Source organism: Bos taurus, chromosome 13 (genome assembly GCF_002263795.3).
Source record: "Bos taurus isolate L1 Dominette 01449 registration number 42190680 breed Hereford chromosome 13, ARS-UCD2.0, whole genome shotgun sequence".
Taxonomy (NCBI): Eukaryota; Metazoa; Chordata; class Mammalia; order Artiodactyla; family Bovidae; genus Bos; species Bos taurus.
Window position 1 is genome coordinate 81982817 of NC_037340.1, and position 12834 is coordinate 81995650.

The 12834-nt window shown below is 43.5% G+C and overlaps 1 protein-coding gene across 3 annotated transcripts in view; it reads left to right on the forward strand.

Moving 5' to 3' along the window:
- Window positions 1-12834, forward strand: part of DOK5 (docking protein 5) — a 150777-nt gene that overhangs the window by 89065 nt on the left and 48878 nt on the right. For all 3 annotated transcript variants that reach the window (XM_059892658.1, NM_001075939.2, XM_059892659.1), the window contains 3 exon segments: window positions 1191-1305; window positions 1388-1507; window positions 4463-4652. In XM_059892658.1, coding sequence (XP_059748641.1) covers window positions 1191-1305; window positions 1388-1507; window positions 4463-4652 — 425 coding nt within the window.

A 12834-nucleotide genomic window follows, 5' to 3' on the forward strand; every position in this document is an offset into this window, starting at 1 on the left:
CTCCCTGTCCACCTTCAACTCCCGGAGCTTGCTCAAACTCATGTCCATCAAGTCGGTGTTGCCACCCAACCATCTCATCCTCTGTCGTCCCCTTCTCCTGCCTTCAGGAGGATCTTTCCCAGCATCAGGGTCTTTTCAAATGAGTCAGTTCTTTGCATCAGGTGGCCAAAGTATTAGAGCTTCAGCTTCAGCTTTAGTCCTTCCAGTGAATATTCAGGACTGATTTCCTTTAGGATGGACTGGTTGGATCTCCATTCAGTCCAAGGGACTCTCAAGAGTCTTCTCCAACACCACAGTTCAAAAGCATCAATTCTTCGGCACTCAGCCTTATTTATGGTTCAATTCTCACATCCATACCTGACTGCTGGATAAACCATAGCTTTGACTAGATGAACCTTTGTTGGCAAAGGAATGTCTCTGCTTTTTAATATGCTGTCTAGGTTGGTCATAACTTTTCTCCTAAGGAGCAAGTGTCTTTTAATTTCATGGCTGCAGTCACCATCTGTAGTGATTTTGGAGCCCCCCAAAATAAAGTCTCTCACTGTTTCCACTGTTTCCCCATCTATTTGCCATGAAATGATGGGACCAGATGCCATGATCTTACTTGTTTGAATGTTGAGTTTTAAGCCAACTTTTTCACTCTCCTCTTTTCACTTTCATTAAGAGGCTCTTTAGTTCTTCACTTTCTGCCTAAGAGTGGTGTCATCTGCATATCTGAGGTTATTGATATTTCTCCCGGCAATCTTGATTCCAGCTTGTGCTTCATCCAGCGCGCTAGCGGGCACCTGCTGGGTAGCACCGGGAGCCCAGGTGGGCGCCCTGGGCGGCCTGGGAGGTACAGTCAGGGGTGGGGGGAGACTCCTGAGGGAGGGGTTAAATGTATACACACAATTTATTCACGCTGTGAAACAGTCACACTCCTATCGAAAAGGTATATGTATGAAGCAAGCGCCTACGTCTGTGAAGCTCTGAGGCTGTGGCGCCTGTTAGCTTCAGAGAAATCTGACAAGGGGAGGCAATGTGTTAACCTCCTTGCTAGGGCTCTGAGGGCAACACTGAAATAATCGCCGGACACGCTCTTCTTCTGGCAGGCCCCCTTTGTGTTCCCCTGGGACGGGCCTGCTCCCTTCTGCTCGGTGTCAGTGGGAGCTTTCTTTCTGTGCTCTAGCTCACTGTGGTTCATTTTTCAGGTTACAGAACTCAACAACGTGAAGAGCGTAGCTCGGCTGCCAAAAAGCACCAAGAAGCACGCCATCGGGATTTACTTCCGTGATGACACCTCCAAGACCTTCGCTTGCGAGTCAGGTGTGTTGGCGGGGCGGGGGCCGCGGCTCTGTGCTCCCCGGCAGGCGCCGGGCAGCCGCGCTCATCTCTGGCGTCTCCGCAGATCTTGAGGCTGACGAGTGGTGCAAAGTCCTCCAGATGGAGTGTGTGGGGACGCGGGTCAATGACATCAGCCTCGGAGAGCCTGACTTACTGGCCACCGGAGTTGAGAGAGAGCAGAGTGGTATGTAAAGAAAGTCCTCTCCTCTCTTTTCTTAAACTGTTTTTTCCCCCATATAATGAAACATAAGACATCTTGAAGTAAAACTTTTGAAGTTAGAAAAGTGTATAAAGGAAGAAGTAAAAATAACCTTTTATTTCACCTAAACCTCGGTTAGCATTTCTGTGTGTTTCTCAAGATGTTTCGGTGACTAACAGGACTGGATCGACATGAATCATATCAGCTGGAAGCTCTGAGAAACCCGCTGTGTTTCTGTGTTACTTTTCTCTGGACGATGCGTCAGATCATTTAATTTTCCCAGCACACTGTGATATAAGTACTATCACCTCCCATTTGCAGATGGGAAAATGAAGCTTAAAAGAGCTAAAGATCTGGCGTCACGTCCAATAGCTAGGGCTTGATTCTAGACGCGTACTCCTGGGCTTGTATTTATGGTGTACACGTGCAGTGGGTTTTTGTCTTCCTTTTCTTCCACTTTAAATTTTTATTGAATGCTTTCCAGTGTTTTTAATAGAATCCAGACTTCCTGAATTTTTCATCAAGAGTAAACCTACCTAAAATTTGTAATTTTTTTTTTTTTTTTAACTAAAACACTTGAGCCAACTCTTTGAGCTCAACACTCAACCTGGGAATATATCATGATAAATAATAATGACCAAAATGTTCACAAACACTTCAACGAAACTCACTATTGATTTGCAGTATGAGTTTGGAGGCGAGGAATCATTTCTTTGTTCCCAAATGCCTTGTAACAGGATAGATTGACTCCTAGAGTTCCGCACCAGCCTGTTGACTTGATCTGTGAGGATATATCACAGCCAAAGAGGCTGGGGGTCACCTGGCCTGATTATGAACACCGAAGAGGTGGGATTGTGCTGACCCCTTCTATGGATCCACAGTCAATTGTTAGTGAGAAAAATGCCCTCCGTCGCAGCCGGAACTGTGTCTTCATGACACATTTACAGTCGGCGGCTCCTTTAGATGCTCCGTGTCCGCCATAATCCATCTCCAGGGAAGTGTTATTGATAAAGTCTGAGACGTGCTGGCTGATTCAGAGGAGCCTCTTTGCAGACTGGGAAATTGAGCTGCAAAGAGGTGAAGTCATTAACCAAGGTCACACAGACACGCCCCAGGCTTCTCTCTCCGAAGTCCACTAACTCTGAATGCTCTTGTAACCGACATACAGAGAAAACGTGGCAGGCGCTGATTATTTTTTTGGAGAGCCCAGATCAGCACTTGCCTTGCACGTTTTATATTTGCAAAGCTATATTCAGAGAGTGCCCCAAACTGAATTCACAAATTGCCTGTTCCTAGGGGTCGGGCTTCCCTGGTGACTCAGATGGTAGAGAATCCATCTGCAGTTCAGGAGACGTGTGTTTGATCCCTGGATCAGGAAGATCCTCTGGAGAAGGGAATGGAAACCCCCTCCAGTGTTCTTGCCTGGAAAATCCCAAGGACAGGGGAGCCTGGCGGGCCACAGTCCATGGGGTCACAGAGTCAGACATGTCTGAGCGACTAAACATGTCAGGAATTGCCCTTTGGTACCAATTTTCTGAGCCTCAGTTTCCTGTTCTGTCAAAGAGGAATAAGAGTACCTCTGGTATATAACTACTGGGGTTTATAACAAAACTCAGCTCTGTCTTCTGAGGTACTTTGCAAGATTAACTATGACTTAAAGTTACGGTAATTAAAGTGGTCACTCTTACCAATGTTACTGTTATTCCTTGACAAGGTGATTACAGAACTTCCAAGCCAGTGACTTGGGAAGGATCTCTGTTATCGTTGTTGTTTAGTTGCTAAGTCGTGTCCGACTCTGCGATCCCATGGACTCTCTTACTTTTTGCTTATTGATGGCAGTCTTTCTTATTTCAGAACTCTCCAGGTAGAAATTTACTCCATCAGAGTTTACTTTTAAAATAATAGTTACTGGAAAGCAGCAAACGCTTGCTTATTGGGAGTTTGAAATCACTTAGAAAATTTGCAGAATAGATGCTTGAATACATTTGTAAACATAATCTTGACACTCCTGTTTCTTAAACTTAACTAAAGTTTATGAAAATTCTGTTGACTTTGTATTAATTTAGAATCCCAGTGATATTGTTAGTGTCTACTATCTTCTCGGATGCAGTTTGCTGTAATGACAAATAGATAAAAAAGCGTTTGCTATAGTAATAATATTTTTATTCATATTTCATTCAAAATTTAGACTCTGTAACTTCCTGAATTAATGAATTTTGTAGAAATGTAACAGAAATACCATGACTGTATCTGTGGGGATGAAAATTCAGTTGCAGTAAAAAGCCAAGTAGTTTATTCAGAGTAATCGTGGTGAAATTTTAAGTCACACAAATAAGCAAATGAATATTTCTTTCCAGTATTTGGCTAACGAGAGCTCTTTGTTAAAATGAGTCCAAATTCATTGGAATTTTTCCAAACTGTTGGTCAGTTAAGTGCATACTATTAGTTTTATTTAAATAATTTGAGGTAGAATAGTGTTATGAAAATTATAAATTGATTAATATAACTTTAATATCAATAAACCATGCAACAATGATTTTGCACCTGCATTTTTTGTGAACACAAAAGTGTGGGTGTAATTAACAAGTACTTGGCAGGAAAAAAAGTTGTTTTTAATGGTTTCATTGTTAGAGTCTCTTCCTGGCGTGCACAATTTTTATTATGCAAGCTAAAATATTGTAAAAATAATCTTTGCTCCTGTAAATACTGTGGCATGTACATTGACCACCAGACTGTATCTTTCCTGTGTTATTTAATGTAGTCTTCATTTAAAAAAGCATTTTCTGGAAGTGTTGATTTGTGAGAAAGGTTTGTCTTCCTGAACATTCAACCAAAACCTAGAATACGAGCTTGAATTGTTTGAAATGCCTCTTTGTTCCTGCTGTGTCTGTGATGTTTTATTCCTGGGGATTTTAGACTAACCTTTTGTTTTTCTCCCAGAGAGATTCAATGTGTATTTGCTGCCATCTCCTAACTTAGATGTACATGGCGAATGTGCCTTGCAGATCACATGTGAGCACATCTGTCTTTGGGACGTCCAGAATCCCAGAGTCAAACTCATCTCTTGGCCGCTAAGCGCGCTGCGGCGGTATGGGCGAGATGCTGCCTGGTTCACTTTTGAGGCAGGGAGGTGAGTTCCATGACTGTCTGTCTGCACTTTTTCCCGAAGTTCACGTCATGTGAGGCCTGGGTTTTCCTGTGAGATCCAGCGTGAAGCACACTGGGAAGACGCCTGGACCTGTGACTGTGATGCTGTGAATGGTGTGGTGGGTTAGTCGCTCAGTCGTGTCTGACTCTGTGACCCCAAGGACTGTAGCCCACCAGGCTCCTCTGTCCGTGGGACTCTCCAGGCAAGAACACTGGAGTGGGTTGCCTTTTCCTCCTCCAGGGGATCTTCTGGACCCAGGGATTGAACTCGTGTCTTCTGCATTGCAGGCAGATTCTTTACCAACTAAACCACTGTTCGCATATTCAGCATGGCTTTGTTTTCCAGGGATGGGGCTGATGTTTCATGAATGTGATGTGAAATTTTCATTACACGGTTTGAGCCCATACCACAACCTGACGTTGAAGTAGGTACCAGTGCTAAGATTGTGCTCTTGCCAGGTCATGCTGAACAGAGGCCAACTTCCTCGTTTTTGGAAAACTCCTATTTTGATATCTATGTTTCCTCACTGAACTAACTGTGGTAGATTATCAACATTAGGGGCTGTTGATATTTTTCAAGTTACAGTTTATTAAGTTTAATCTATTTTTCTCACACAGTAACGAATGACACTAATATTAAGAAGAGATTGATTTCATAACTTGGTTACTGCAATACCTAATAAGCACTTTCGAGGCTTTTCCTGTTTCCTTTTCAAAGTTAATTTTGGAGAGAGAAGGGGGTGCAGTAATATGGGGTTGATCATTAGCTACAAAATATTAGTCTAATCAGCATCTTATTGTCACCCTCTTTCCTCAGAATGTATGCTCTTTTTTCGGAAACACTGCAGATCCAATTTTATATTTTAGAATTTCAAATGACTCAGTTCATCTCAGTCGCTCAGTCGTGTCTGACTCTTTGCGACCCCATGAACCGCAGCACGCCAGGTCTCCCTGTCCATCACCAACTCCTGGAGTCCACCCAAACCCATGTCCATTGAGTTGATGATGCCATCCAACCATCTCATCCTCTGTCGTCCCCTTCTCCTCCTGCTCTCAATCTTTCTTTCTAAATTTTAAGAAATCCAAGTTCTTCTGTATATGGCCTGATTTTAAAGTTGAAAAAAATCAACTTGTGACTTTAAAAGGTTTTTGTTTTTGGTTTATAAAGTAGACAGTTCTCCCCTCACAGGAGTAGGGTACTTGACATAATAAGAATAATGACATGACTTCTAAACACCTAAAACTCTGCTCCATGTGAATATGCCATAGTAATGCTCCACTCACACTAATCTGCTCACCTCAGTATAAACATTGCCCAATTATTTAAAATTCCCTTTTCAGATAGATGATCGAGTCAGTGCTCTTACAATTATTCTAGAAAGTGTTTAAAGCCTTCTCACCCATGCAGCTCTTCTCTGGTCTGTTTACACTTTAAGAACCTGGAAATGGAAATGGTATAAACACATTAGTGAGTCTTTCAGAGACACAAAGTTTCTTGCATTAGCAAGTAAAACTTTAATCTTTAGAGCAGTGTCCTTAAGTCAGAAATACTTGTTTATTACCCTTATGGGGAAATCTTGATAGAAATTAAGAATTTGTTTGGGAAGGTGGGTATTTCTCCCTGTTTCAGTGTCAGAAATCATTTATTATCATTTTTAATATTTCTGGCCATGCCTCGTGACTTATGGGATCTTAGTTCCCCAACCAGGGATTGAACCCTGCCCCCTGCAGTTGAAGTGAAGGATCTAACTGCTGGACCATCAGGATTCCCTCCAAAATCATTTATGTATAAACTGTAACCAGTGACGATGGGTATGAAAGGTGTTTTGTCATTGAAAGTAGACTTATCTGTTGGCTGTACACCTCACATCATTCCCCACGCATATTTCATGTTGACTTGCAGGAGAGTTCTGCATTGATCAACATGTTAAGGGCCCATTTTCAGTCAGTCAGTTCAGTTTCTCAGTCGTGTCCGACTCTTTGGGACCCCATGAATCGCAGCACGCCAGGCCTCCCTGTCCATCACCAACTCCCAGAGTTCACTCAAACTCACGTCCATCGAGTCAGTGACGCCATCCAGCCATCTCATCCTCTTTCTCCTCCTGCCCCCAATCCCTCCCAGCATCAGAGTCTTTTCCAATGAGTCAACTCTTTGCATGAGGTGGCCAAAGTACTGGAGTTTCAGCTTCAGAGCATATTGGGCACCTACTGACCCAGGGAGTTCGTCTTTCAGTGTCCTATCATTTTGCCTTTTCATACTGTTCATGGGGTTCTCAAGGCAAGAATACTGAAGTGGTTTGCCATTCCCTTCTCCAGTTGGGCAACATTTATTCCAAAATTCATATTTTTCCATTTTTCTTGCATGTTATTGTGTATGTTAGTTATTGTGTATGTTATTGTGTTAATCTGTGTTATTGTGTTATTGTGTGTGTGTTATTGTGTGTGTTATTGTGCATGTGTTGTTATTGTGTATATATGTTATTTTGTGTTAGTTATTGTTCATGTTATTGTGTTATTGTGTGTGATTGTGTGTGTGTTGTTGTGTAAGTGTGTTCACATTTTGTAAGTAAGAGGACAGAGGTGGCCGATGTGGATGTGGGAAGAGTATACGGAGCTCGAGTGCAAGAAGTGGTGGAGGAAAAGAAGGTACGCTGAAGACGTGAGTTTCCAAACTATTCCGATTGTCTTTGACCACAGCATGAACATTGACTTGGAAAATGAAAGCGCTTTTTAGTTCATGACTTTCCTCTCTGTGTTCTGTCCTTTGGGGTATTTCGTGCAAGCACTCCAGTGGTTAGATACTGTTAACACCTACAGCTCATCCCCACAGCGTTGTGTCTCAGATGTTGTAGGGACCTGGGATATGTGTGGATTTTGAACAGCATCCTTGTTCAGTGGTCGTGCTTTGTGGGGCTGTGCAAACTGGAGACCGAATGAATGGTCAGAAGGCCAAGTGCTGGGCTGTGCTCTCAGGACCTGACTCCTTTCTCAGACAGCGTGCTGTGTGCATAAGGGGCCCTGGTTTGGGAGTCAGAGAAACCCTAAGGTCTGATCTCTATTCTTTTTCTTTAAACACTGAGTGGGAGCAATTGATTTATTTATATGTATTTTTTTACTTAAAAGTCACAGCCGTTTATCAGGTCAGAAGTCGAGACACAGCCTGGCTCAGCTGGCTCTTTGCTCTACGATTCACAAAAGCAAGATTTTTCTCAAGGTTCTGGGGATAAACCTGCTTTGAGCCTCATTCGGGCTGTGGGCTGAGTTCAGCTCCATGTTGTAGGACTGAGTTTCCTGTTTTCTTGCCAGCCGTCTGCACCTTCTAGAGGCTACCCACACTCTTTGGTACATAGTCCCCTTCCTCTGTCTTGAAAGCCAGCAGTGGAGTCTGATCTCTGTTTTTTATTAGCTGTTGACTGTGGATGAAGTGTTTAACTTCCCTTTTATGTTTATCTAAGTAATTAACTTCCTTTTGGGGTGGTTGTAGGTAAAAGCAGTGATGGATATAGATGACCCAGAAGGTGCTGGGCTTCTATTACATAGTGTCTTTGAGATTTTGTTATAGGAACTTTTGGAGCAGGACTGGGTTTGCAGGATCCAGACAGTATTAAATGCAAGGTGATATTACCGTTTTATATTTTGCCTGAACCTCAAATTAGATGGATTTTTATAGTTACCATCAAGATGCTCAGGATAATAAGATCGTTCATGTTCCCCCAAGTGTGAAGATTTCATATCTGCCTTGCTTTATTAGTGAAGATAATTTTTTCCCTTGGCTATTTTTGGATGTGTTCAAAACAAGATAATTTCCTCCTTGTCTTACATTGATAGGTGAACAGGAGTTAAGTCTCTCCGGGCAGGTGGTTTTCACATATCCAGCATGCGTCTGCAAAGGCATCACAGCATTCCCCTCTAGGACACAGGCAGTCTTCCCAAAGACCTCAGGGAGAATTCTGCTCCGTCTGGACAGAACCTGTGTTTGAGCTGAAACTAAGTGTTATTCCTGTTGAATGGCCCATTTTGAGGCACCAAGATTGACAATGGGGTGTGTGTAATAAGCTAGGCTGGGAGTCGGAGGAAATGAAATTAGAGTTAGTCTCATACTGGTTGTGGGACCTTGAGTGAATGAGTTAACTCTCTGCGCTTCCATCAGCCACCTGTGAAATGAGTGTAATATTCTGTCTCCCACAAGATGGCTGTGAAGATTAACAAAGGTGCATAGACAAACACCCACGTTAACGCCTGGCAGGTACTAGGCAATTGTGTCAACCCAAAGGGATGCAAAGAGCAGAGAGATCCACGGACCCTCAGAGCCAGTGCAGGTGGCACGGCTGGCTTCAGGCTTGGGCTGACTCAGAGGCCAGATGAGGATCCTGGGTTGTATCTCACAGTCCTGCTCCTTCTAGATGGCGTCACCCTGACTCCACGTGGGTCCTCCAGGAGCCTTGAGATCTCACACCGTCAGTGAAAAGAAGCGAAGTAGATTCTTACAGGTGTTGACTCCGTGTCAGGAGCTGCTTTGAGGACTTTGTGGAAGCACTCAGAGTACAGATGGAATGGTGCGGTTCTCGAGAAGCCGGAAGGAGGTACTGACGCTTTCGGAAGACCTGTGAAGTTTAAAAAAAAATCTTAACAAAGTGTGTCCAACAGAGTATTTAATTACTGCTCAAAGCAAGTAACGAAAGGCAGCTATTTGACTATAATTAGCAATATCACTCATCACGGTGCTGAGATACAGAACAGTGGTTCTCAACCAGGGGGTGATTTTGCCCCCAAAGGACACTTGGTGGTGTCTGGAGGCATTTTTAGTTGTCACAGCGTAACCTGTAGAGAACAACCCCAGCAACAAAGAATTGTCAGGTCCATACTGTAGCAGGCATGTCAGCCATTGAACGACTAGTGATATTTACTGAGCCCGTACTGTAAGGAAGGGGCTTCCCTGTGGCTCAGATGGTAAACAGTCTGCCTGCAGTGCGGGACACCTGGGTTCTGTCCCTGGCTCGGGAAGATCCCCTGGAGAAGGGCATGGCAACCCACTCCAGTATTGCCTGGAGATTTCCATAGACAGAGGAGCCTGGCAGGCTACAGTCCATGGGGTCACAGAGTCGGACACAACTGAGCCACCAACACTTTCACTTAACTGCTGTAAGAAAGTTGTTATATGAAACATTTTATACGCACTATCTCATTTAAGTCATTTGCTGGTCATATAAACCAGGGGATATTATTATTCGCATCCTAAGAGGAAGCTTGGGCATCGGTGCAACTGATCCAAAGGCACACCAGAGCAGTGAGTGAAAGGTGGATTCAGAAATACACGCAGGTCTTCTTACTCCCCAGCCCTAAGATTCCTAAGAAGGCTAAGTGTGACAGCTCTACTAGGTTAGCCTAGTTCTTTCTCTTAAATAATTATGTAAAATTCATTTGTAATCAGAGGATAATCGCTTTACGATGTTGAGTTGGTTTCTGCTATAACAACATGAATCAGTCATGAGTTACATATGTGCCCTCTAGCCTGGTTCTTGGACTTCCCCCGTGGCTCAGACAGCAGAGAATCTGCCTGCAGTGCAGAAGGCCTGGGTTCAATCTGTGGGTTGGGAAGATCTCCTGGAGAAGGGAATGGGTACGACAGTGTTCTTGCCTGGAAAATCCCATGGACGGGGAGCCTGGCGGGCTGCAGTCTGTGGGGTTGCGAAGAATCAGACGTGACTGAGTGACTAACACTTTCACAGCCTAGTTCTTAATGACCTCTACAGAGCGAAGGAAGAGAAGGCATACTACACAACCAGCACTCGTGCATAATTATCTTAGTTTAACTCCGAAACCTCCTGTTTGTCCTTTTGGTTCTGAGTACAGCACTTACAGTCAGGATCATTCATCTCTCCTGTGCTGCAGTATCATGACCAAAGGTTGTTAAGAGTCTTCTAGATTGTGTTTATCCCTCTCTTTCCCAGTGTAGGCAAATCTAACCATTCCTCTGTGGGTTTCTGTTTTTTTTTAAGAAATCCGGAGTTGATAAATAATCTGTAGTCTATAATAAAGTGCAATTGCACAATTAATTGCTACTCATTACCCCCAGAGATAAAGAACAGTTAGCTTATGGGGAGGGTGGGAGGCAGGGGAAGGGACACGTTGCTTATTTTATTTTTGAGTATTTTCTAGTCTTCTATTTGTTTCTTTCCACTTGGAAGCCCTGAAACAGTGAAGCAGATCAGACTGGCAGGGTCTCTGATTTTTTACGGGAAGATCCAGTTGACATGGAGTTGTAACTGCAGCGTCCCCGCAGAACTGTTCTGTAAACGTTACTTTCTGAAGCATGGTGCCAGGTACCCAGTCAGTTGCCCTGTGAATTTCACAGCTGGCTGCCCAGGTCCCACCGTCAGCGCCAGGCCCCGCCCCACCTCCTGACTGATTTAAATGGACGCCCTGGGTTCAGCGACTGCAAGGATGGGAGGGGATCAGGTGACGTGTGGCGGGACACTGGGGATGAGTACCACCCCTGGGCGCCTCTCTCTACCAGCCGAGGAATGTCTCTCTTGTGCTTTTGACATCGTTTTAAGAGAAACTTTGAAGTATGCCAAGAACATGTTAAAACTGACATTGCATAGACCCATCCTTTTTCTTAAATGGAGTGCAGAAATTGGTGAAAAAGACTTTTTTGGATGTAAAGGCATCTGAACAGTCTTGGAAAAGAAGTCATCTGTGTCTTCTGTATATCACTTTAAAAACAATACTAATTGGTAAAACAGTCTGTTTTAAGAGACTGTTTAACATTTCATTGAAGAAGAAAATTTTATCTTCCTCTAATTTATGAGTTTAAGGTAAAAAAAGGACCGTTATTCTAATATAAATCTTTGGGTATTCTCTATTTGTCTTCTTGATTACAAGCTACTTAGTAATCTCTTACTTCTAAGTATTTTATAGAGCGTATATTCATTCTTACTAAAGGATTGAAAGCAAATGAGCAAATGTATTCCGTGTTTCCTACTATGTTGATTAGAGAACTGTTAATTTTTTTTTTTTTGGAGTATGGTTGATTTACAATGTTATGTTAGTTTCAGGTTACACAAAGGGAACCTTTATATATCCGCATATCCATATCCACCTGTTTATTCTTTTCCCACATAGGTCATGGTTGTTGTTTAGTTGCTAAGTCATGTCCAGCTCTTCGTGAACTCGTGGACTGTAGCCCTCCAGGATCCTCTGTCCATGGGATTTCCCGGGCAAGAATACTGGAGTGGGATTTCCCAGGCAAGAATACTGGAGTGGGATTTCCCAGGCAAGAGTACTGGAGTGGGATTTCCCAGGCGAGAGTACTGGAGTGGGATTTCCCAGGCAAGAATACTGGAGTGGGATTTCCCAGGCAAGAATACTGGAGTGGGATTTCCCAGGTGAGAGTACTGGAGTGGGATTTCCCAGGCGAGAGTACTGGAGTGGGATTTCCCGGGCAAGAATACTGGAGTGTTGCCCTTTTCTTCCCCAGGGGATCTTCCTGATGCAGGGATCAGACCCGCCTCTCGTGCGTTGGCAGGTGGATTCTTCACCACTGAGCCATCGGGGAGCCACATAGGCCATTGCGAAGTATATAAATATGCTTGATCCCACACGGTCTTGCTCAGAAGAAGCGAAATTCTTCTTTTGAAAGCAAACAGAAGCTACAGTTGTACTTATATGGCTGTTCATTCTTCATTAGCATTGATCTAAAAAGTAACTGTAATTATAAAAGTGACAAGCATTATAAGCATTCCTTGCGTGGAGGCATGTGTGAAACCAGAAGGGAGAGTCCCCTTTGTACTCCAGGAAGTGACCTCTTCAATCCTCATCTTTAGTAGATCGTTCACGATTGCACGTCTGTTCTCTGCCAGGCGCTGTGCTAGGTGTTCAGGTGTGAACACAGTCAGGGCCATCGTAAGACGCTTAACCAAGTCCCCTTTGCCTCTGAACGTCTATGGTCTTAGCATATGAAATCCCTAAAGGAAAGGATGACTTTCTTATGATCTTTGGAAAAAGAAATTAGACACTCATCAATGCCTCCTGTCTTGTGGCCATCTTTAAAAAAATGTAAGGTGTATTTGTATTTAATTTATTTATTTGTCTAGCTTTATTCAGGCACCAATGACATAGAACATCATTTAAGTCTAAAATGTACAAGGTGATGATTTGATACA